This window comes from Vulpes lagopus, chromosome 22 (assembly GCF_018345385.1).
Source record: "Vulpes lagopus strain Blue_001 chromosome 22, ASM1834538v1, whole genome shotgun sequence".
Lineage (NCBI taxonomy): Eukaryota > Metazoa > Chordata > Mammalia > Carnivora > Canidae > Vulpes > Vulpes lagopus.
In genome coordinates this window covers 6,623,837-6,650,814 of record NC_054845.1, presented here as the reverse complement: position 1 = coordinate 6,650,814, position 26,978 = coordinate 6,623,837, and the positions used below count along the sequence as shown (strand labels likewise).

Genomic DNA, 26,978 nt, shown 5'->3' with positions numbered 1-26,978 from the left:
ATATGTATATACTTCAGCGCATTCACACACATCATCATAATTTTTGAGATAGCACATAAAAGTCATGTATCTGAACCCTAACCAATTCAAACCATATGTGATTTTAAATGAATTATAGAATCTGGAAACGGGCAACTTTGTGCCAGAGAAGAAATTTAGGTCATCAATGCTGCCGGTGTAACCATACATACTTCCTTGTGTTATGCAGAGGACCTGCAAAATCTGAACTACATTATTTGAATATAGTGAGATGTTCTAAGAAATGAGCACTAACCTTATAGATGCTTAGATGCACACAGGAACCTTCCGATGATGCTGTTTATTAGGAACTACAGTTCAGCACATGGCTTTGGGTCCCTGTGTGAGGAGAGGTAATGGGCAAGAGGAGGATTGGATTCTGAAAGCAAAAAGCACTGCTATCCGAAGGCGGCCCATCCCTTAAGGGATCAACCCGGGGACTGTGTTATGATAGGGTATCGGTCTATAAAAAGTCCTTTCCTGGATTCTTTCTGTAATACTGCTGGGGAAAATATGCTGGATCTATGAAATGTATGCAAGATAATGTTTGTTGCTCCAACGCATTTTCGTGACTGGCGTTCTGATGTGGGTTAATACACAGTATAAAAGTCTATTAGCAAGATGAAGTTGCACCTGCAAAAAGTAAATATTAGTTTTTATTCTCATCCAAAATTTTGTTTTCAGTAATGCAGCCATTATTAACTCTTTGCAAAGTACTTGGCACCTAATAGGTCAATAGTATTTATTTGTCAATTCAAAGAATAGAGCAGGTCACTGAATAAAACAGCTTGCTGACATAAGTTGCTTAAGCTGAAAGAAAAAAAGGCAAATTAATCTTAAATGTAGAGTCACCATTTATAAGAAACTTCTTAAAAACATACATTCCTATTGTTATGGGTTTTATTTTTTTATTTTTTTAAAAGATTTTTGTTTTATTTATTAATGAGAGATACAGAAAGAGAGGCAGAGACACAGGCAGAGAGAGAGAAGCAGGCTCCTTGAAGGGAGCCCGACGTGGGACTCAATCCTGGGTCTCCAGGCGCCAAACCACTGAACCACCTGGGCTGCCCTGTTACGGGTTTTAATTCTGGTCTAGGCTTAGGATTTGATTATGTTAAGGTGGAAAATGATTGCATAATTATTTCCTGAGTGGAAGAATTATAAAATTATTTTAGGCAAGTGTCCCTAAGTGAGGTGTTATGGATTTAGTTTTCATCAGAGAATTTCTAGAAAGGTTTTTGTTCTTCCACATGTATCTTGAGATCTGTTACCGTGAGCTGCTCTGTTTTTTTTCCCTCCTCAGGTGTGGAATCCATAGCATGTTCCCCTTACATTTAGCCGCCCTAAATGCTCACTCTGATTGCTGCAGAAAGCTGTTATCATCGGGTAAGTAACCCCATTACCACAGATGAGGCTCGGTGTGTCCTGTACAGGAGCCACATGGCTCTAGGTGTCGGGTCAGAGTAAGAGGCTGACTGTGCTTCATGTCTTGCATTACCTGGTCTGGGGACAGCTCTCGGCAGTCCTTGGCGTTGTTGCTGTTTGAGTGTCAGTATTCCTGCCACAGAATGAGAGTCTTGTCCGTTTTTCAAGTTAAAGCTTGGGTGATCCAGAGTGAGAAACAGGCAGGGATGGCCATAGCTTACTGGAAGTTTCTTGTAATCAGAGAAAATATCTTTGAGGCCTAAAATGGAGGACTTAACAGTTAATATTTTCAACAAAGGAAAAAGGCCAAATCCCCCACATTTTGACAGTAGAATTGTTATGTTACTTTCCTCCTCGCTGGGCTTTGATAAATTGCTATAGTTTGATCCCCTCCAACTAGGTTCAATTTTTATTTTTTAAATGTGGGTCTGTTTGGAACCAAGAAATTCTTTCTGGTTTGGAGCTTTGCTAATCTTTCTTATCACTGCTTCTGCCAACCTCCATGCATTAAGAAGTTCCTGGCTTTCAAAGGTGATAGAGCTCTGCAAGGCAAAGATTGTTTATGAATTAATTCAACAGACATCCCAGAGGCATTTTTTTTCCTTTTGAGTGCTTTACCTATGGCTGATTCTGCTTTCACTGCTTTTGGCATGTTTAAAAATAATCCCTGCATGAAAGCATGTTTCCCAAATCTTAAACCAAGTGAAAGCCAATAATATATGTAAGAAAATATCTACTCCCGCATGTTAAGATTACTCCTTTGCTGTCCATGTTTTCTCCATGTGTTCTGTCTGCCTGTCTATTGCCCTACTTATCTGAAATTGGTTTCATAAATTTCTATCCCGGGATTGAAATATGGGGCTGTGGTTCACCCAGGGCTGAATGTGAAAATAAATTCTTCTAGACTTCACGGTTCTTCCTATACAATTGCCAAGCTTGAGCAGTTACCATTCGTTTCCATGACAACCTCTTTCTGACTACAATTGCTTGCGTTCTGGTTTTCCTACTAACTGATTTTTCTGTCTCTGCAATGTTTCTTGTGGTTTAACTAGGACAAAAGTATAGCATAGTATCGTTGTTTAGTAATGAGCACGTGCTGTCTGCAGGCTTTGAAATAGATACCCCAGATAAATTTGGAAGAACGTGCCTTCATGCTGCTGCTGCAGGAGGGTGAGTACTTAGCAATTTCAGTTCTTATTTCATGACTTAACTCCTAATTTCTCTTAATTGACTTAAGTTGTCTGAATCAAAATCAATTTCCTTAGTAAGATGGGTAAGAATCATTTTCTATCAATACCAAATATCGCTTTTGCATTTCCATGTTAATTGTATGTTTGTTCTTCTGAAGAAAAATGGTTAGCCCATCTCATAGAGAAAATAGTTCTCTTTTGTTTTCTCTTCTCACTCTCTTCCCTTTTTTTTAATTATAAGATTTCAGCCTATAGAATATGTATTGTGCTTGATATGCACTCTGCCAAAAGAAAATAATTTGAGATTTGTTCCTAAGTTTTTTCCTTTTTGTCACTGGTAGGTGGATGATGATCAAGGGAATCCAAGATTGAGTTAGTCCATGTTTATCTACAGATATTTTTGTACTTATTTCAAAACTGATTTTTAAGCATTAAGTGGTTAAATGTGACTCAAGGTCAAGAAAAACCAAGGGATAGACAAGAAGTGATTTAATCTGTGCCTTTTAAAAAAGTTGTAAAGAGCATTTTTCACCAGATACTCTTTTTCATATCAGTGGTGAGAAAAAGGCTCTGATCAATATGTTGTTGATAAATGATCATACGTTGACCAAACATGGCCTCCCTCGGATGACCTTGTTTGGGTAAGGTGTTAGTTCTTAATCAATCTTCTAGTCCTTAAGGAACAGCAGTGCTTCTCCATTTGTCATCTGTACATTATCCAAAGGCATTACCTCTTTATCAGAGGTGGGTTGACTGTGAAGCTTTAGGGCCCTTATTTGCGTGGGTCCCTTCCAAAATTTTGTGTTTAGTTTTATATTCATAATTATGTATTATTAAATGAATCTCCTTCTCCCCAACCCCTCTCCCCAAATCGTCTGAGCATCATGAGCCACAGAACTGGATCTGCCTCTGCCTTTGATCCTTTGGCTTCATTCAGTAAGAGACAGGTGCTTTTATATCAACTGGCATGCTACCCCAACACATAATGGTCTCAGAAAGGTCTTATATTTTATGACTGAAACAGCTAGTTTTCTGAGAAAGATGGCTACAAAGAATCAGGGGGAGGGGGTATGGAGAGAGCCCTGCTCGGGGTTCCTCATTAATGAGATCATTTTTCATATTTAAATAATAAAACAGTAAATCCTAGACCACTTCTCAGCATTCCAAGTTTAGAACAATAATGGATGGTTGTCTCTTTTTATGCTGACATTAAAAAAAATATATATCAGGCCTATACAGAAAGTGGCAACACATCATTCTGGATTCATATCTGAAGTTCCTATTAAAATTAATATTTAGTGACATGCTCTTCAACAGGAAAATTCACGTTGGTGGGTCCTTTTTTCTTTACTAAACATGATTTATTGCTTCTGCGAATGACAAAGAAGCTTTGGAAGATCACTATGCTCCACTGCATCATTTTCGGCCTTTTCTTTTTTTTTGCACATTTGTTTACCTATATTACAAAGGCAGGGAAGTGCAGCTGTTTTATTTCCCATTATGGAGAGTCTGGGTTGAAAATGGTTATCACGGTGAATTCATTCTCCTGTGATAAAAGGTAATGCTTCTCCATTCTGACTCATTGTTTAGAAGTAACATGAAATCATTGTTAGGTGTAGGGGGTTGCTTCCTAAATTCTTGATGGTTTTGAAAGAAAATTTTAGGAAAAATGATGAAACCATCACTAAAAGTTTTAATCATGTAATAATCATTAGATACGTTGGTCATGAAATTGAAAATGTTACATCAAACTCTTTAATGCATTGATTTATTAGCTTGGGAAAGGGGATTTCAGGAACTTTAAATCCTTGCAATATTGCATTCCTCTAAGATGTTCAGGATGTTTTTGTGTTAGCAGAGTTTAAAGCTGGAGCTATCATTTCATCTTGGCCTTCACTTCACCAAAAACAGCTCTTTCTGAAGATAGCCCAGCACTTGACCTCTACCGTCTTAATGATGTTTTCCCTGTCTTTCTAGTAATGTGGAATGTATAAAACTCTTGCAGAGCAGCGGAGCAGATTTCCATAAAAAGGACAAGTGTGGGAGGTATGTAAACAGGGAACTCTGTTTCCAGTGCCTAAGTAAAAGGAGTGGGGAGCAGTCCATCTGGAAACCATGTTATATTGAAATGGTAAACAGGGAAGCTAGCTGGGGAGATTCCAACCTCAGAAGGAAATCCTTCTTTGTAGGGAAACACCAACAAAGCAGGCACAGACCCCAAGGAAAGCATCTCCTCTCGCAGCTTCTGTTTAGAAGGGCCAATTGTGTCTTTTCTTCTTTCCATTTTTTTTCCATAGCATCTCTTTACCCCTCCTCTCCACATGCACCCTGGCTCTTGGAGTTGCAATAGATTTCTTCTCTTACCAGCCTACCTAGGATAACACCTACTCACCCTTCCCAATTTATGTCAAGTAGCACCTACCACCTCTGGCATGCTGGCCCTCTTCTCTGCAACCCGAGCACACATCACACTGTTCTGGTGGACTCTTTGTTTCTTGTCTCTTCTCTCACCTGACCATGGGGCTTCTAAGCACCAGGAGTGGGTGTCATTTTCTCTTTAACTATGGGCTCTGCCAAATGGTTGATACCTAATAATTTTCAGTCTAATTAATTAAAACACAAAGAGTCTACTACATGAAATGCTTATAGTTTACCGGGGGTGTTTTTGGATGAGAGAGGAGAAAGTCAACTAGTAAAAGAACCCATGCATTGACTGCAAAATATTAAAGAGTGGTACTTGAAAATGAATAAATAGTTCTTGAAATAAAGTTATTTTATTTCTAGTATTCCATTTGGTTGTTATTCCTTAAATATTGGCTAGGCACACAGATAAACTTTCAAATAATTGAGGACTAAAAATAAGTAATATAAAATGAATTGCTTCATATCCGTGCCTTGCTCTTTGCATGATGTATATATGTCCTTTATATTACCCACTTGGTTTTTCATAGTACCCCTGAGATAAATGGGGCTACTTACTATTCTTTTTAGAGCTTATAAAAACTAAATTTGTTATACATGCAATAAATTTACATGCACATGTAAAATTAAAATTCTAGGAATTTTAGACCTAGAATAGACATTAGGGGACAGGCGCTTGCAGGTCATTATTGAAGTGAAAACAAAGAAGTCTAGGCCAAGAAGGGGGATGTGGTTTGGTGCAGCTTACAGATCTACCCGGACTAGAACCCAGGGCTTCTAACTCCTTGGATATTGTTCCTCCCATTAACCTACATCCCTGTCCCCAAGGGGCTTGTAGTTCAATGGAGAAGATGAGACAATACCTCTTTACCAAGAGGTAAAGTCAGGACAATATGAGATGAGAGCTCCAGAGAGACCCAGACAGGAACTATATAATCTCAGACAAAAGGGAAAGAGAACTTCTGGAACTTAAGAAGCTTTGGGGTTTTAATGGTTGGAAGTGGTTCAGGAGAAGACATTCTAGGGAAGAAAATGACATGGGGAAAGATAGGGGAGATGTGGACATGACTGGAAAACCTCAGGAAATCCCATTTGGATGCAGTGATGGGTTCATATAGGGGAGAAAGAGAAACTTCATGAAGGTAGTTTGGGCCCAGCTTGGAAAGGTCTTCAATTCCAGATTAAGGAATCAAGGCTTTGCTCAATAGAGAGGACCTGCAGCTTTAGAAGAGGATGTTGCATGTGGGTATCAGACTTTAGAAACCCCAGTTATTTATTCATACCAACTAGAAATTAGATGGAAGTTTGATTAGAGCTCAGGAGGCCAATAGGGATGGTATTACAATAGTCCAAAAGAGCCCTAGTGTAGACCTAAACCAGGATAGGTACGAGGAATACTAGGAATGGAAAGAAAGGATTGATCTCCAGGTAGATGGTCTTGTCTGAGGCCAATCTGTTTGTGGGCTCCGCTTCAACTTATAAAGTCAAAGGAAGGCATGTCCCCTGGTCTCCACACTCTGAGAGCTGAAGAGCCGTCCCCACTCCCAGGAATACTGCTAATGCTACTGATCGCCGGAGGGAGGGGGTGCAGTTCTGTTTTTCAGATGAGTGAAGTAATAAATTGCTGTCTGTTTTTCAGGACTCCTTTGCACTATGCAGCTGCAAATTGTCATTTCCACTGTATTGAGACATTAGTGACCACAGGGGCCAACGTTAATGAAACAGATGACTGGGGACGGACAGCTTTGCACTATGCTGCTGCATCAGACATGGATAGAAAGTAAAAACAACCTTGCTCAAATTTCCTTTTGGGGATATGACTGGGGAGGGAGAGGATTTGCTAAGAATTCTTCATTCTGCCTTATGGAAACTGTGAATGAAGAATCTCTCTCATCCAGACCCAGAGGAGTCAGAATTGCCTCATCTCTGACGCCGGGCTTTCCCATTCTGCTCTCTTAATGTTTGATTATTATGTGTCACTGCCCCATTGTTTCTTTCCTCTGGTCTTTGGGGTGAATGCCAAGTAGGGCTGTCAAGCCCAGGTTTTTGGTTCATTCAGAATCGATTGTAATTTATTTTGTCATATCCTACAGTTTTCATCATTGCCACTTAAGCGCTTCATTTGCCCTCGAACTTACATTTGCTAATAAATACGTCACGTGGCAGAAGTATCCTGCTATGTAAAGCCCTATTGGGCCTTCAAATGCAGTATGTGTAAAATGGGCACCAGTGGGAGGGAGAAGCAGGCTCCCTGCAAGGAGCCCGATGCAGGACTCGATCCTAGGACCCCAGGACCATGACTTGAGCCGAAGGCAGACGCTCAACCACTGAGCCACTCAGGTGTCCCTGGAAAACATCGTTTATATTTCTCTTTATATGTATATAATATTGGCAAGTCTGATGTAACTGCACTCAGGACCTCATAGCCAGGCAGGTTATTAATTCAACAAACATTTATTGAGCATCTATTCCATAGTAGGCTCTATGCTGTTCACTTAGAAAGAATGGAGGAACAAGTATCCTTCATGTGTTAAGAGCTGAAAAACGAATCCTAGGTGATGAAGAATTGCTCTGGCAGTTGAGGGGTGACTAGAACCCCATTCCTGGATAAATGAGATGCTAAACTGTCAAGAGGCAGCAAGGAATGTGGTAGGAATCAGGAAAGTTCCAACTACATCACTTCCTATTTACTTGGGGAGTTTAGGATATTTATGGAAGGGTGGACAACTTGATGTCTCACTCGCTAATACCTGGTAGAAGTTCTAGGGAAGTCATGTTCTCAATTGGGTTCCTTGGGAGAGAATAGATTTACTGGAAGGCCTGTAAGAGAACCACATATATCCCCAATAAAAAATTAATAGTGCTTATTTTGGGTTGGGGGAAAAGTCATTGAGATATAAGTTGTATCAAATTCATTAACAACTTGACCATTAAAGTAAATAATTGTATTTTTTTCCTTTTCCTTATGCTGAGAAGTAAGACTATCTTAGGAAATGCTCACGAAAATTCAGAAGAACTTGAAAGAGCCAGAGAGCTGAAGGAAAAGGAAGCCGCATTGTAAGTTTCTTCTCAGTCTAAAGCCCAAGATGTGGTTACTGATGCTTGTCTGCTTTTCTGGGCTGCCACGTAGCCAGCCTTACTATTTTGGGGCTTTATTTGGGATCTTGAGGAAGTAACATGGGCTTGCCTTTAACAAAGAAGAAATGATTCTTTTAATATGTCCTCTAATTATGCTATTTTCACACAAGGAACTCTTCCTAAAATTGAAACCTTTGATGAGACCATCACTGGGATGGGTCAGCAGTTTCCAGGAATAGGTTTCTTGGATGTCAGTTTTGACTCTGCCATGTATCATATGCCTCAGGCAACATTTAAGCCTCCTCTTGGGGCCTTAGGCTATCCTCTAATGACCTGGATATAACTACTTAGGTTATAGAAATAGATGTTTTGAGATTTCAGTGTGAAGTACACTGGCTGTGCACTTCCCTCCTTCCCCAACACACACATCAGCTCACCGACAGCTGCCCCTGCCCCACCTCATCCCACCTGCCTCTCTCTCTGGCTTCTGATAGAGACTTAGCCAGGACTGTGACAAGGGCTGGAGTTACTGCCATCACCCGGGGGTGCTGAGTGCAGGAAGCTCTAATGCTTTGTCCCTTGAGAGTCCTTCCTGTGCAACAAGGCATGGCGCCAAGGTCATGCTCTGCCCAGTGGAGAGTCCAACGGGTCGCTGGTGTGTAGGGACTGTTTGTTAAATAAATGAACAAATGAGTGAGTGCTGCCCACACTTTGTGTCCTGCCCTGTGGGACCTGGTGGATGGAGTGCTCTGAGTCTGTACGCACACAGTTCTTAACTTACTTATTCTCTTCTCCAGCTGTCGAAGGAACCAATTTCTCTGTGACCTAAAGGCTTATGGCCCCTCTAGGCTCTTCCCACTGCCCACATGGGCTCTCCTCCCATGTCCAGATCATGGTGGGAGGGGGAAGTTATAGAATGTGGCCCTGATACGGGTGGTGGGACATAACTTTGGCTGTTCCTAGGGTGCAGACAGGACCCATAGCCATGCGTAAAGCAGACCAAGGTTTTACCCTGATATTGGAAACTTAATGATATTCAAAGAAAGTTAAGGATATTCAAAGATATTCAAACTTAACAATATTCAGAGATAGGATTTTAAGCACCTCAGCAAATGCCACCTTCTCAGTGAAATGTAAGTGTGCCCTGTGCCAGGGAAACCCTCTTATTGCTGATGGGGTGGAGGGGAGAAGGACAAGCAGAAGACTGGGAATCACCTTGCCTGAGAGCTCTTTCATGCAGAGGCTATACCCCTCATCCAAATATATTTCTGACTTAATGTGCATGTCTTGATTTTATAGCTTAGGTCCCAAAATTGCTAGCCATGACCCTGGGAGGAGAAAAGACAAGCATTCTTAGTTAAAACCAGAATTTATGGAAACAATATGGAAAAACTATGGAGAATATTCAAATTCTACAGTACTGTTGTTTTTTCTGTTGGTAGTACAGCCATATCCTGGGGTAAATAACTCTTTGGGGGCAACTCCAGGTGTTTTCCAAATTGCATATTAAATTTGCCAGCTGATTTTTAGAATGTAATTCTTTCAGAAGCTAGGGATTGTGTGTCCACTAGAATGCTATTCCTATTGAATGATTTTTGTTCCAAGAGCCGAATTCAGTTTAAAATGAGTCATACTAAGGATCCTGTCCATGGGCATTTAATTACCAAAAAAAAAAAAAAAAAAAAAAAAGACTTCCTTTTAAGGGGCAAATTACCAAAGACAGCATGATATTAGAACTCCAATATTAGTTTGATTTATTATGGAACATTTTATGGATAAATCATGTGAGAGGTAGATATTTGCTTTAAAAAATTATGTCTTTCATCAGCTGCTCTAGAAATTAAAATATCTGATTTAATTGTGTTTATGTGTGATTTATTTACTCCTTTGCCTTATGCCAAAAGATAGGTGAAAAACTTTTAAAGTTTTTGAGTCATAGAATGATGTATGAAGTGTTGAATCACTATATTGTATACCTGGAACTAATAAAACACCATATTTTACCTAACTGGAATTAAAATAAAAACTTAAAAAGAAAAGTAAAAACAAAACCAAAAATAGTGTTTGAGTAAACTATAGAAATTTTCCCTTAGAAGGCCTAATTTAATGTATATGCTTCTATTGCATATTTTTAATTTAAGTATGATTTGAGTATAGGAGAATTTTGATTTGAATGTGAAATTGAATCAGCTTGACCTTGTAAAGGACATATTTGTCCCACTGTCACAGATATAAAACTGAAATTATCTTGTTTTTTTTTCCCTTGTTGTTGATTCTTGTTGTTGTTTTCTTATTCTTTCTATCTTTTATTTTCCAACCTTTTCATTGATGGTAGAGTCTCCAATAGCAAGGCTAAGATTAAATCCCATTCTCTTGTTGCAAATGGCCTGACCACTTCTTTGTTAATTTTGAGACTTCATCTTTTGGGCATGGAGCTCTAAAACTCCTTATTTCAGTAATCACGGGTTCTGTACTTTAAGGTGAAAAGGAAAAAATAGGTCAGAAAGACAAATATTATATGATTTCACTTATGTGTGGCATCTAAAAACAAAACAAATGAAAAAACAAACAAACAAAATAACCAGACATAGATTCACAAATGCAGAGAACAAACTGGTGGTTGCTGGAGGGGACATGGTGGAAGGATGAGCTCAATAGATGAAGGGCATTAGAGGTACAGATTTCTAGTTGTAAGATAAATAAGTCATGAAGATGAAAAGTACAGCATAGGGAATACTGTCAATAACATTGTAATAACATTGTATGGTGACAGAGGGTGACTACACTTAAATATATAGAATTGTGAAATCACTGTGTTGTACACCTGAAACTAATAAAACATTATATATCAGCTATATAAAAAAAAACCCAACCATGAAACATTTTGGTATCAATGCAGAAAGAGACAAATGGATTATTATAAAGGAACGGTCCAGACATGAACCTGTGTATGGATTAATATGCAATATTTATACGACATTAAAACAACTCAGTGGGGAGGTGATAGTCATGGAAAATTTTTCCCTCTCTTAATACACTTAACTACTCCTTGTTCCTAAAGCCTTTCCTGAATTCTAGAGTGGCTGTTTTAAGCTGAAATAAAGGGAAACACACACACACACACACACACACACAACACACATATAAAATTTCCAGTATATAAACCCTCATTGGTGTAGGATTTTTAAAGAAACACTTAAATTCACAAAGTGCTTTGTGGAACATTCATAATAGGAAAATATTTACATTGATTATTGCTTTTGCTCTAGAGATGTTTTCTAAAATAACACCTAATTTTTATACTTACAGATGTCTAGAGTTCCTGCTTCAAAATAATGCAAATCCATCCATCCGGGACAAGGAAGGTTATAACAGCATACATTATGCTGCTGCCTATGGCCACAGACAATGTCTGGAATTGGTGAGTTCTGTCTTGTTTTGTTTTCTCTAACACACACACACACACACACACACACACACACACACACACATTCAACCCTGCAAATGCTGGTTTTCATTTCTCACAAATGTCCTCATTGACTAATGAAGTCCTTACTAGAAATTGTCTTGAAGATATTTTATGGTAATTAAGTTCTTTTTTTTTTTTTTTACAATATGTAGATCTTGTTCTGTTTCTGTCCATCCTAATCTCACAGCTGACTAGCAGTTGCTTCTTTTCCATTTTAACTTGGACTAGGAATGTTTGACTGCCATAAGGACAGTTTGTATTTCAAAGATAATTTGGGTGTATCAAAATAGCTCAGTATATGTTTCCGAAGTCACTTATCACCCTAATATTCAGTAACAGTGTTGTAAGATGACTTACATAACTGTTAGGAATATGTTTGTCATGATCCCATGTTTGTACTTTAGGGGAAGAAATTGGCAAGGGCACAACAGCAGAATTTATTGGAATTTCAGAACCACCAAAAATTTCGAACCTATGGTTACCAAAAAACGTCTGGGGATTTGGAGTCAGAAACTCTTCCTTTGATGTAGGTCACCAGACATGAACTTAAATGATCACAGAGGCAGAAATGTAAAGTAAACAAGTGAAGTGAGCCCAGGTATAGAGTAATAGGGAGTAGTGTGGACTGTGGCAAATAGAAAGTGTTATGTTTAAAGGGAGAAACAGCCAGTCAGCTCCAGTGATGGAGACCAGGTGGTAATTCATACATAGGATTGAAGTCCATTGTTTCAAGAGAAACTAGAAATCTAGGCTTTTTATGTGAAATTTCCTATTTTGAAAATACTGAATGGGTCAGGAAGAAAAAAACATGGATTTGTGGTTAAATCCTGCCTGCGGGCCACCATTTGTCATCTCCTAAGCATCACCCTTGGGTCAGCTTCGCCAGGATACATGGAGTATCCCAAACTCTTTAACTTTGGACCAATGGTATGTGCCACCTTCCTAACTAGACTCCACCTCTTCTCCTTGTCCTTTTAAAAACTACTTTTCAGAGTTAATGAGAGGTGTACCTGGGAAAACACTTGCACTTTATCCACTGCACAGTCTATTATGGAAGGCACAAGGCAGAAAGGCAGCAGGCAGTTGTGTCTACATAGTGCCTACTATAGAAATATAGTGCCTACTATAGGCATAGTGCCTACATAGAAATGCCTGAACGATGTCCCAGTTAGTTTCCTTTACCTTTGACCTTGCTGCTAGATTTAAGGGGTTCCACTTACGGTTATTCTTTTTTTTTTCCTCCTAAGATTTATTTATTTATTTCAGAGAGAGAGTATTTTTCAGAGATAGGGGGAGGGGCAGAGGGAGAGAATCTTCAAGCAGACTCCCCACTGAGCACAGAGCCCCACACAAGACTTGATTCCACAATGCCAAGACCATGACCTGAGCTGAAGCCAAGAGTTGGTTGCCCAACCAACTGAGCCACCCGGGTGCCCCCACTTAGGGTCATTTTTACTATATTTCACTTAATATTAATGTGGGGAAAATGTTCATAAACATTTGAAAATGAAGAGGTGATTGGAAATAAAGAGTTGATTATTCTAGTGTTGCCATGTGTGGCATTTATTGGTGAATTGTACCTACCTTCATCATCCTCAAAGACTTCTATGTCTTTTTTCCTGAGGTTCTTGTGGATGCTAAAGATTTCCTTATTTGACCTTGGAGTAGCATTTTTTTCCCCTCTAGTTTTGATTCCATCAGAGTTTCTCTTCTAGTTATTGTGCCTGCATAACAAATCACCCCCAAAATTAGTGGCTTAAAACAACTAATTATTTAGTATCTCTGTTTCTGTGAATCAGGAATTCAGGAAGAGCTGGGCTGTTCCAGTTAAAGGCATCCCATGAGATTATAGATAATGTCTGGGGCTGGCATAATCTCAAAGGCTTCTTACTTATATGTCAATCACCTGGGTTGTAAGGCTCAGATCACTTCTGTGGAAATTCTTTATGTGGTTTTCTCTAGCATGGTGGTTTCAGAGTAGTTAGGTATCTTACTTGGCGGCTCAGGGATCTAAAGATATCTGCTCCAGGAGAGAGTGGGAGAGAGCCAGAATGAGAAAGAGTGAGAGAAAGACAATATACCCTTAATGATCGAGTCTTGAAAGTCCTGCAGGGTCACTCCAGAGAGGAAAAATAGACTTCACATTCCAAGAGAAGAATGTCAAAGAATTTGTAGACATATTTTAAAACTACCCAGTTCCATAGGAAGATGTAGAAAGCCAGTGATTTCATAGCCTTTTATAAGATGGACTTTCATGGAGAACCACAAACGACAAGGGGCAATCCCTTATCTTACAGATGAGCCAACCAAACCATAGGGGGAGTAACTGGTCTGTACCAAAGACATAGCTCTGGTCAGTGGATGAAGCAAGATCATGAATTGGAATTCCTGATCTTAAAAAAAACAGAAATGTTTCCCACACCATGCTGCCTCCCATTGCAGGGCAAAGCTCCACCACCACCCAAGGCTGTTCAGCATAGAGCAAAAGCTTGGTAGGAACTGGTTAAGATATAGGACAGTATCACTCCTGCCTTCTAACAGCAGCACTGCTATAGAAGCTGATCTAGACCTATCTGCAAATAGGGCTCTGTGTTTAGGACCCACATAAGAAAGGCTCCTCACACGGCACGCCTGGGTGGCTTAGCAGTTGAGTGTCTGCCTTCGGCTCAAGGTGTGATCCGGGAGTCCAGGGATCGAGTCCCACGTCTGGCTCCCTGCATGGAACCTGCTTCTCCCTCTGTCTGTGTCTCTGCCTCTCTCTCTGTGTGTCTCATGAATAAATAAATAAATAAATAAAATCCTTAAAGAAAGAAAGAAAGGCTCCTCATAAACCTGTGTGTGCATGTGTATGTGTTTAGTAATCAGTGGCAGCGTGAAGGCTTACTATTGTTATTACCCATTATGAGCCTGCATTCCAAAATGTACTTAAGACACAGCTGTTTTTAATTGGTTTTCTCTATGAAAACCACATGTCGTAATTGGACATACGAACTTTTATTACAAAGTTATTATAGTCTTAATAAGTTTGCTGTTTTAAAGTACTTATCTTTAATCCCATAGTATAAGTAACTCTGAGAATAATTATTGTGCAATATTTTCTTTCTATGTAAATAATATATTTCATATTATTTTCCCCTTTTAGGAAAGCCATTTTAGGGCCATTATTTCTTTTATCCAATGGAAAGTTTTTCTGTTCACAGGGAAGTTTTGCAAGTTCTGTGTAATAATGAAATTATCCCTTTGTATCAAAACTTGCCCTGTGTGATTTACGAAGAGATGATTATTCTTGGCAATTTTAAGACGTTCCGAAGTAGGTAGGGGAGGTATCCATTGATCTTAATTTGCAGTGTCAGCTGAAAAAGCCAGATTATCAATATAAATTGGTAGAAATGTCATCATTATTTGCTTTCAGGAAAGGACATGAGTGGTTTTATAACACAGGATGAAAATACTCCTCATTACCTTGGATTATTGTGTTTGGATCGAAAGTTCTGTATATTTCCATTTTGGAATGTGTCCTAAAATTCCTCTAGGGTGTGGTTCAACTAAGCAGAGATCCTAAATAAGCTATCAGCATGCTTGTACCTTCTCCCTCCCACTCAAAACAATCCTGGGCTCCCCCCAAGGACTAGCATCATAGAGCCAGATGACTGCATCTTAGTTTTACTGCTGGCTCAGAGCTGTGAATGGATTTGGGAGTGGCTGAGGCCACCACTAATGAATGGCATTTCCTACGTGTTTGTCACATACCAGAAATGCCACCTAATTATTTATTTTCTTTCAATTATAGTGAGATATACTTGACATACAACATACAAGGTTAAGGTGTACAGCATAATGGGGGTGCCTGGGTGGCTCAGTCAGTTGAGATTCCAACTCTTGGCTTCTGCTCAGATCATGATCTCGGGTCTTGAGATGGAGCCCTGCATTGAGCTCTGCTCTCAGTGGGTCTACCGGAGATTCTCTCTCTCTACCTCTCCCTTTGTCCCTCCCCTCACACTCTCTCTCTCTCAAATAAATAAATCTCTTTAAAAAAAAAAACTTTGAAAAAAAGGTGTACAGCATAATGACTTGACCTACATATATTATTTAATGTTTGCCACAATAAGTTTAGTGACCATCCATTACCTTATGTGGACACACACAAAAAAGAAGAAAAAGAGGGGGGGTGTCTGGGTGGCTCAGTTGGTTAAGCATCCAGCTCTTGATTCTGGCTCAAGTCATGAATCCAGGTTAGAGATTGAGCCGCACGTCAGGCTCCACACTCATTGTGGAGTCTGCTTAGGATTCTGCTTCCCCCTCTTCCTCTGCCCCTTCCCCGCTCAAATAAATAAAGAAAATTTTAAGAAAAAAAAAGAAAAAAAAGAAAAGGAAGATATTTTTCCTTGTGATGAGAATAAAGCTTGTTCTTGATATAAGAAGTGGGGGTTTTGAGAGACATCTTTTCTAATATATACTCCCTTTCTCTCTCTTGTACCACAATGCCCTCATATTCCTCAAAACTCCCATTCTTTGCGTGCTACATATTAGGAAATCAAACCAATTAGCCAGTGTGCACCAGAAGGTGCATTTCTCAGATTAAGCACTGCCCATGCCAGTTTGCTCCTTTATCTCACCACACAAATACCCTGTCCTCCTAGGGGGTCATCCTTTTAACAGACTGGTCCTGACTCTGCTGAAATTATACCAGTGAAAGACATGTTTCTAATAGGTCTGAAGGGCTTACTGGAACCTCCAAGCAGGAATAATGCATGGAGTCATTTCTTTATGTCACACTCCGTAGGCTGTGTTTCTGGCCTATGGAAGGAATAGAGTAGGGCTCAGCCCCTGAGCCTTCCCTGAGAGACGAGGGCCTTTGTCCTTTGAGAGTTGGTATGACATTGAAGCTGATGGGTGGCCTTCAGAGCCAGCTGATTTGTAAGGCTGGTGAAATTTGTCTTTTGCCTCTGTTCCCATCTAGTTGAGCAATTACTGTGATTATGCATGTCATTAAATACGTATCATTAATTTTGATGCAGATTTTATTTGACTCTGACATTTAACTTGGTACGGGTTTACTTGGCATTCATGGTTTCTGGCTGCTGTCTGTGATCGTAAGCTTAGAATTTATAAACCATGCTTTGTGTTCAGTCTATTTTGCTATAATCAAAAAGGAACAGAAATTATTTTAGCTGTTTTCACTCTATTTCCCTTATATAAAGTTATATTGAATTCATTCCACGAGCAAACAACTTCCAGAAAGCAGTATGAACCCCTTAGCCCTGATGGAATGTCCAAGGTTCAGTATTCTTCTAAGTCTGCCTACTCAGGCCTGTGTTCTCAGCTGGTTGTGATAAAAAAATGTATGTAGTATGGGTGCAAGAACAAATCTCCCCACAAATATATGCTGAGAGCTGTGATAAGTCATATTCAGTTGGGCTCAAAATATCAAAGCAGAATGGAGGAGGCTTGAATAGTAAAGCGTCTCATGTCTAAGTGGAGGAAGGGAGTTGGCAAAGGAGAGCCCTATGCCTCTCTTTTTCCTCTATCTGGAATGCATTCTTACTGGCTCTGAAGGGAAAAATTACAGAATCATGCCCCTATTTGGAATTCATGAGCTTATATTGGCGTGCTCTTTTTCTTTTACAATATTAAAGATTTGTCTGTGAACATAAAGATCTTTGTGGCTTGGTTATTGAAATGGAAAAAATGTATGCGCCAATGTAATTACGTAAATTGCCTGCAGAAATTTAGAAAGATTGTTTGAAAACTCTAGGCCAGTGATTAAGTTCAGTCCGAGATTATACCATGCCAAATTACTTGGAATTTGGCTGCTTCTCTGGGACCTTCTCCTCCTTTCTCTGTTCTGAGCTAACTTGAACTTCAACTGTGAGAGTACATGACGGGGACAGATGCCCCTGCACGTCTGTCCTAGGAGTTTCTGGGATTCTCTGGAGATAACTATATCTGGGCAACTGAACACTAAGATTATGCTGCTTTCAAATAAACTACTCAATGTTTTGAGTTGTTTCTTGTGTTTATCATAGGACCTTAGGAAACCCATTACCACGTGGCTCCGTAGAAGATGTACTTATATCGGCAAGGTCTAATTTAGCTTCTCAAGACTAAGAAAGTCGGGTTCAGAAGAAGAGTTAAAAAGAGTAGGGTTTCTAAGCAGTTATCTGAATATGAGAAGATGAAAAACCAGCAAACTTGTACCCCAGTCCCAAACAAGTCTGTGATCACTTTTTTTTTTCCTTCCCCAGAGGTGCTTCTTAGAGATGGACCTGAAAGTGTATATGACCCCTGAGCAGGCAGACTTCCAATGGGCAGAGGAAATCTTAACAATGCTGGTCTTGTTTTTTCTTCTAATTTAGTTGAACAGAAACATAAAATCTTACAGGGAACTCTCATTAAGGAAGGGAATAGAGGGATGGGCACAGATCTTTTGATGCCACTGGTAGCCAGCTAGGCTGGGAATATAAATATAAACCACAGAATTAGAATCAGCATGTGGCATGAGTCTATGTTCAGAAGAGTGGAATAGACAATATTTTAGGACGAAGTGTTTCATTTAATTCTTTGTAATATAGCAGAAAAAATTGTTTTGTCTTTACTATGAGTGAATTTGGCGACTGATGAAGGAATCATTCAGTGGAGTGTATTAGAATAAACAATTTCAGTTTCACCTTTTGTTGATGGCCCAGGACAGTGGGGCCATTGCTTCTACATTTTACAGTGGAATATCAGTGTTTCAACCCGTGACCCCCTTACCCATTTAAGTAGTTGGAACTCCGAGGGCAGATCTCTTTGGAGACGGCTCTGCTATAAATCCTACTACTGCTCCCCTCCCACCATAGCAGGGGATAAGGATGATGATCTCCTGACCCCAAGCCCATTGACAGAAGCTTCAAGATTTCTTGGATACTTGATATGTGTCCCACACAATTTAGGGGCCAGGTGGACTAGCATATGATAAATTTAAAGACTGTGTAGCTCTGACCTGGCCAGAAATTAAATAAAAAGAGATATGTTTGAGAGCTACTCCATCCTCACCAAAGACGGGTCAAAAGTATATATTTCCCAATGTCCACAGGTGAGCCAAGGGCCAAAGGTGGCCTGGAGTTCTCCTGGATCCTATTCAAGAATGAGGGGACCCAGGGTACTTGGCGAGGTGGGGGCAGGGGGAAGGGAATGCGAGCTACCAACAGACAGATGTGTTCACATTGGGAGAGAAAACTGTGAGAGGTTCCAGTGCTGGGAGGTGGCTCAGAGCCTACATAAGCATCCCAGATGGAGAATGTCACTGCCAGAAGGGTGCCAGACCATTGTGTCTCCTCCTGCATCTTCCTTTCCCCCTGTCTCTCCCAGTCCTGGAGGAGGCAGAGACAGACAATGAGGAGAAAGGAAGAGGAGAAGCCCTAGGCTCAGGACAGAGAAGTCAGCCTTGTCTCCTTCCTTCCCCACCGGAGGCTTTGTGAGAGGCATAGAGAAGCTTCAACATTAAACAGCATTCAGAGTTTGTGATTTCTCTGCTGGAGTAGGTTACTACTTACTGATAGGAAGTTATGCCTATAACTAAAGTGTCCAGAGAACTTTTTATTATTAGCTGGAGATTTTATCTGAGGAGGCAGGAAAAGAAGTAGCCTCATAAAGGAAATTAGATGGGTATTGGGAAAAGGAGAATAAAGTTAGTGTGTGACTCTCTGGTCCAGTACAGAGTTACACACTTAGAATTATTGTTTTAGGAAAGATTAATGTCAAGCTCTAAGGAAGAATAAACTATTATCCTTTAAATGTATGTGGGTTTAAATACTAACTTTATAAGACAGAGGTTCTAGTAATGCCAAGCACTTATCAGGGACCTCAAATTGTTGAACAAATGAAATACACTTATGAATGATGAAGCCTGACTTAGTGATACAACTTAAGTGCTAGTTTATAACTATTATAGTGACTGTCCTGTTAGTTAGGAAGGTATTTTATAGAAAAGACACAAACGAGAGAAGAAATGAAAATTTACTTTTCCGTGGTTTGTTCTTTCCTTTAGATTTGATTACTATTTGATTACCCAGCACCAATTTGTTTTATTGTAATATCCCCTCCAGTTTTTTCTTCAAGATCTGAAAACCTATACAAATGTGTCAAACTGATATAAAGACATCCACCAAATTAAAACTATACACACATCCACACATACACATTTTCTGTAATTTCTTCCAGATGGATAGGGAGCACGAGGGGCCTCAAAGAAGGGGAATTGTTGCTTTTGGGATGGGAGCTTCTAAGGACTCAATGACATAGGAGAAAAGAAGATTTATTAAAGAGAATATGATTTAAAAGCCTGAAAAATTTAATCTGGTCTTCCTTCCTTCCTTCCTTCCTTCCTTCCTTCCTTCCTTCCCATTCAGTTAAAAACCCATTGCGTTGTCCTGGGTAGGGCAGGAAGGTAGTATAATTTGGCTGGAGCCCAAGGAGAAGATACTAGGAAGGCAGCCCAGTAAACATTGGAACCCATTGAAGGAGAGTGTCCTAAATGTGTATGCACCAAACAACAGAGCTGTAATATATGTGAAACCAAAATCAATTAACTGAAAAGAGAAATCCACAATTACAGTTGGAGACTTTAGCACTTCTCTCTCAATAATCGATAGAACAACTAGACAGAAAAATCATCAAAAAGAAAAGCTCAAGAATACTATCAACCAAGAGGATCTAATTGACATTTATACAACACTCCATCCAACAAAAATAGAATGTGTATTTTTTGGGTGTCCATGGAACATACACCAGGATATCCTGAACCATTAAACAAACCTCAACAAATGTAGGAGAATTGAAATCATATAAACTGTGTTCTGCTACCACAATGGAATAAAACTAGAAATCAGTGACAGAAACATGCTAGGAAAAATTTCCAATGCTTGGTAATCAAATAACAGCCTTCTAAATAATCATGGGTCAAAGAAAATCATCTCAAGAGAATCCGACCCTCCCTCCAAATACACTGAATTGAATGAAAAGAAAAAAATCCAGCAAGTCAAAATTTGAGGACACAGGTAAATTACCAGAGAAGAAAATTTATAGTTCTAAATGCTTACAGTAGAAAAGAGGAAAAGTTTCAAGTCAATAATCTAAGTCTCCACCACAATTTAGAAAAAGAAGAGAAAAATAAAGCCCCAATAAACAGAAACAGGAAATAATAGAGATGGGAGCAGAAGTAAATAAAATTGAAACATTAAAAAAAATGGAGAAATAAATTTTTAAAAATCAGATTCTTTGAAAAGATTAATAAATTGAAAAAAAACCCTCTACTGAGACTGACCCAAAGAGAGAGAGAGAGAGAGAAAGAAAGACACATTCCCAAATCAGGAATGAAACAGGATATTACTAGAGACCTTTCAGACATCAGGAAGATAATAAAGGGATATTGTGACTAGCTCTCTACACATATATTTAACAACTTAGGTGATATGGGTCAATTAGTCATAAAACATAAATTACCACAACTTACCCAGTATAAAGTGGATCATTTGAATAGCCCTATAACTACTTAGAAAATTGAATTTTGAAACTCTCCCAAAAGAAATATCCAGGTTCAGATGATTTCACTGAAGACTTCTACTAAATACTTAAAGAATTAATACCAATTCTGCAAAATGTTTTTTGAAAAAATGGAAGAGAAGGGAGTACCTTCCAATTCATTTATGAAGCTAATACCCTGACACCAATTCACCATTTTAATAGGCTAAAGAAGAAAAATCCCATGATTATGTCAATGCAGAAAATTATTACAAAGTTCAACACCTTGCATAGATTCAACATCTTGAATAGATTCTTTTAAGCAACTCTCAGAAAAATAGGAATAGAGGGGAGGTTTCTCAATTTTGATAAAAAGCTTCTAACAACTTCATAAAGAACAACTAACAACAACAACAACAAAAAAGAACAACTAACATTGTATTTAATGGTAAAAAACTGAATGCTTTCCCCTAAAGCTGGGAACAAGGCAAGGATGTCTGTTTTCACCACTCTTAATCAACATTGTGCTGAAAGTGCTAGCCAGAGCAAAAAAAAAGCAAGAAAAGGAAATAAAAGGCATAAAGAGGGATCCCTGGGTGGCTAAGCGGTTTAGCGCCTGCTCAGGGTGTGATCCTGGAGTCCCGGGATCGAGTCCCACATCGGGCTCCCTGCATGGAGCCTGCTTCTCCCTCTGCCTGTATCTCTGCCTCTCTCTCTCTCTCTCTCTCTCTCTCATAAATAAATAAATAAAATCTTTTTTTTTTTTTTAAAAAAAAAAGGCATAAAGATCAGAAAGGAAAAAGTAAATTTGTGGACAACATGATTGTCTACATAGGAAATCCAAGCAATCAAGAGAAAAAAAAGTCCTAGAGCTCATAGTGTGTAGCAAGGTCACAGGATACAAAATAAATATAACAAAAATCAGTTGCCTTGTTATATACTACAATGAACATGTGGACATCAAATAAAGATACAATATCATTTACAACTGCCCTCTCTTCACTACAGTGGCCTTTCCTTCTTCTGTCAGGAGAGCAGAGCTACCTTATAGCATTACCCACCTAGTGAGAAATAAAATGACCCCAGCTACAGCTGTCAAGTACGTCCCACTGCAGCACGGACCCCTGGACTTCAGCACATATTTTCAGAAAAGCACTCTTACTTGGACCCAGCCTTCCTCCTGGATTCTCTGTTCAGTATCTTTGTAACAGCTGCTGTCAGCCTGGCCCCACTCTCCTTTTAAGAACAGCTGCCAGGGATGACCTCTTGCGGCCTAGGGGGTAGGGAGGGGCAGGGGGAGAAGTGACTTCCCAAGCAAGATTGTTCTCCAAAGATGCCTTATCCTTAGCAGCTGCCAAAGACTTGTCATTTGTGAAATCTAGATCAGGTCCCTGTAATAATCACTCCTCCTCTTGATCCTCATTCAGTAACAGGAAATGTAGAAGCCTGAGCATTGGTTGGTCAGGATAAGAGCTGACATAGACACCTGTGCTTTCAGGTCATAGGGTTACGATTGTCACAAAGAATAAAGAGCCTTTCTAAGATTCCAAAGGAGAGAAGAGGCTCAGCCATTTGTAACAGCTGAAAGGGATAGTTGGAAAAATCAAATCGCTGAGCAATAACTGAGATTTATTTTCTTGTATGAGCAGATACTTATAATCTAGGTGGTAACATCACTGGATTTAAATTCTGTGCCATTCAGCACTTGGAAAGTAGATTTGTTAAATACTAAATGATAAAATTCACTTGGTAACTGGGAAGGCAATTTAGCATAGTCACAACTTCACAGTTTTTTTTCTAGGAAAAACTTGTAGTTTTCGAAACACATGATTTATCTCACACACAAAAAAAATTTTAATTCCATAAAGGTTTTTTAGTTAATAACAATCTTCTTTGCACCTCAAATTCCTCACATTGATGTGAGACAAATTGTATAAGAAATAATCCAAAGCAATCATTTGATACAGGCAGCATGTTTTGGTATCATTCTCTCTTTAGAAATATTTTCTAAAGTGTAAGAAATATTACAATAAAGATGACACACAATTAGTATTTCCTGTGTGCTGGTCTTTGTAAGGCTTTATAACAGCACTAACAGTTGGTGAGGTTGGAAATCAGGGTCAATGTATCAGCTTTTACAAGTTCATAAATGCTATTAGTCCTCCTTATCAGTCACATGAGACTGATAAGCAAGAACATTCTTGATTAATTTATGTGAAAAGTCCAACTGCCAAGAGAACCAGGGCATTTATGTCATTTGCTATAGCTATGTTCCCTTCCAAATAGGAGATCCAATTTTCACAAACTGAATAAAGATCAGCAATCTTCTTCCTGAGTATAAAGTTAAAATCAAGGAATTGAGTAGAAGTCAATGAGCTCAAATTCTGGTGACCTCGTGTATTCTATCCTCAGACCCAGAGCCTTGTCAATCAGAATACCCTTGGTAACGGGTGCAGGAGTTAGAAGCCCGTACCACTGGTGCTATTTTTCCTAGATTCCAGGAAAACCCATCTGGTGGTCCACTGGGACGACTTACAAGGTGTGACTTCTCTTACATTATCTATCTTTAGGATGGTTGCTTTCTGGAGATACAGAATAAATTACCGGGCAACGTGCTAAGAACCATGGCTGACATAAATATGTATTAGGCATGAATATTATTTTTAAGGAGATTGTGATCTGTGGGGGTAGGAGAATATGGGAGGTAAAATATATACAATGTAAATATTGGCTCAAAATGTCACCTACATTTCCTAGCTCCCCATATGGTAATAATAGAATTAAAATAACCATCCCCAAATCACTTCTCTGGCCCTATCTCCTCCCATTCTATCCAAGCTTTGGCTCCAATTCATTTTGAAAAGCCTTTGACATGTTTCCCATGAGCTCTATGCACTTCTCTTGGCTTCTACAGGACACCCACTGTTTTCCCTCCCTCTTATTCATGCTTGCCATGGTGGTACCTGCCATTAGCATCCAAAAAGCATTTTGGACACAGATGTCCACTAAAGACACTGCGCCCATTGCTGTCCACTAGTGTCCATGTGAGGCTGCCAGTGCTGTGCCCAATGTGTATAGTCTGCACTCAACAACTTCCCAGAGTGCCTCTGATCGTTTCCTGAGGCCTCTCACTCTACAACCTGTAGCCTGAGTCTATGGGAGCTGGGCCAGAGGAGAGGCCATTGGCATAGTTGAAAGTTCAAGGACTTCTGCATCATACAGGCCTCAGCTCTGCCATTACCTAGATGTAAGGTCTTTATGCATTTTACTTCATTTCCATGAGTCTCCATATCTTGCCTCATTTGTCAAATAGAAACTAGGTTGCTCTGAAGATGAAATGGAATAATGGAAGTAAAGTGCCTAGCACAGTGCCTGGCATATGATGGGTATAAGTAGCAACTATTACTGTATCTTCAACTCCTATATCTTACTCCCTTCCCCCTATCTGGCTGTATGCCAAGTCTAAAAGATGAAGAAGCTGCTGTACCTGGGAGTTTACTGTCCAGTAATGGGAATCAGCATGTAAATAAATGTGATAAAGTTTTACAATTGCTCTGTTAGAATCCCGTGTTTCTGTTATTCTTATCATTGTCTAAAATAAAATATAACATTCCAGAAGAGGTACAAGAGACTTGCTGTGGGAGTTCAGAGAAGGGCACATCCCCTTCTGGGTTCGATGGTAATGAGAGATTCACTGACAGCCAGCACTGTGTGTTTCCTGCGTTTGTCTCTAGTTTGCTCGTTTCAGCACCCCAACATGTGTGTGATTTGGAATAGGAGACCAAATCTGAAATAAGTTGAATGATGGAGAATGTGGGTCAATGTTTGGAGTTGGTTTGATAAACTGACCAACGCCTCATTTTCAAAAAAAATGAGAACCTGCTTTCTTTCCTTTTGATGGTATTTGCATTACCCACTAGATAGAAAAGATATAACTCATATATACATTGGAATAAGAAAATGGATATTGTATCTCAAGTTCTGCTCCTGAATCCCACCACCATCTGGAATCAGCCATTCATAAAAGATTAAATGCAAGGCAGGCACGTATCTGAATACATGTGTGTCAGTCTCTCCCATCTGTTTTAATTTTGCTTAAAATAATAACAGCTTTCTTTACCCACTCACTTGACTCTGTGCTAATTCTTTTAATGTTCATTATCTAGAAGTAGTCTGTGGTGGTTAGCCAATGTTTCAGAATCCCACCAAGATTAGCTTTAATTGAATCATCAGAAATTTTCTTTAAAGCTGTATATTTTATTGGTTGAGCTAGAATCACTAAAATGTGTTGATACATTGAGTGGGAAATTTATACTGTAATTTAACATAAAAATGGTACACAAAGGAACATTACATTGGTTTGCGCAGCTTTGAGGTAATATACCTTTCTGAAGCAAAATACGTTTTTCATTCTACAACTTTCTTAATTATTAAAAAAAAGTAATTTTTGTATTCAAATCTATTATGTTCTTTGTTCTCTTTTTCTGCAATTTTTAATCGTATTACCATATGATTACCATGTCCCTCAGCTTCTACATCCCTCTCCAACCTACCTACCCCCTAAATAAAAACTCTCTTGCCCTAGGCAAATAAATTTCACCTTGCACTGAGGCAGAAAGTAAATTAACACGATAATATAAGTCAGGGTAACCTGGGAATATCATCTAGATGAAAATTATCATTGATTAAAAGAGGTAACTCTTAAACTTAAAAATTGCTCTCAGCGGTCGCCATGGAAACATGAGGCCAGTATTATTGTTTTTCATGGTAATACACAAAGAACTTTATATGTTCAGCAAGTAGAATTGAGCAAATGTAATACCCATGTCCCTGAATATTTTACGGGGCTACTTGTCACCATTTCAATATGTCTGTCACTTAATGCAGTCAAGTGTTTTGCAGTGCAGAACTTCAACTGAATTAGCTCTCAGTTGAGTACTTTTGTTGATAGATATGCGGGTAATGGACAGGGGACTGAATACATCTTGCATAGTATAAAATCTGGGAGACCTGCTGCCTTTTTGTCTTAGATGTCCACTTAGTGGTGATTAGGTCCCAGTCTTATATGAAAATTCTTTTATAGTCAAAGACTTTGTAGATATCATTCGCATTTTATCACTAACCAGTGTAACTTAGAAGGTAAAACCTTCTAAAACCACCTGACATCAAATCTGGGCTTCTGGCCTTTGTTAAAATTATTCGGTATTTCTTCTCAACTTGTATGGTATCTTTTCTCTGTTTAAAAGGCTTTAATTTGCAGAACACACGGCAGTAACAATTCGATGTTGAAAAATGTTAAAAAGACTCACAGGCTAAATTTAGAACACTTCCTTGACTCCCCAATTAATTCAACTCCTGTGCTTTCTCTGATAACTTTGAGCCCATACTGAGTTACATATTTGGTGACTTTGGGAACCTGCAATGTCAGGAGTGAGATGAAGGAGTACATTATTACTGGTATGCAACCTCAAGAGATTTTTCCAGGGCAGCCCTGGTGGCGCAGCAGTTTAGTGCCACCTGCAGCCTGGGGTGTGATCGAGCCCATGTTGGGCTCCCTGCATGGAGCCTGCTTCTCCCTCTGCCTGTGTCTCTGCCTCTCTCTCTCAAATAAATAAATAAAACATTAAAAAAAAGAGAGAGAGAGAGAGATTTTTCCAGATAGTACTTAGAAAGAAAACATTCTTTACTCTTGGTATGAAAAAACAGACTATTACCTACAGTGGCACCACCTGGTGGTTTCATTGTTAATATCACTGCATATTTATTAAGAATATATAATGTAGCAAGTATGCACTCTATAAAGTGGACCCAGCTTCATCTTTTTGCCAACTGGCAAAAATGCTGAAAACAAATGAATGGACTTGCTCTGTTGGAAA

General features: G+C 39.2%; 1 protein-coding gene across 5 annotated transcripts in view; it reads left to right on the top strand.

The window, feature by feature from the left end:
• Positions 1 to 26,978, top strand: part of ANKRD44 (ankyrin repeat domain 44) — a 367,287-nt gene that overhangs the window by 207,288 nt on the left and 133,021 nt on the right. For all 5 annotated transcript variants that reach the window (XM_041737073.1, XM_041737070.1, XM_041737071.1 and 2 more), the window contains 6 exons: positions 1,322 to 1,404; positions 2,550 to 2,613; positions 4,611 to 4,679; positions 6,694 to 6,834; positions 8,031 to 8,111; positions 11,442 to 11,553. In XM_041737073.1, coding sequence (XP_041593007.1) covers positions 1,322 to 1,404; positions 2,550 to 2,613; positions 4,611 to 4,679; positions 6,694 to 6,834; positions 8,031 to 8,111; positions 11,442 to 11,553 — 550 coding nt within the window. The remainder of the gene's footprint in view (positions 1 to 1,321; positions 1,405 to 2,549; positions 2,614 to 4,610; positions 4,680 to 6,693; positions 6,835 to 8,030; positions 8,112 to 11,441; positions 11,554 to 26,978) is intronic.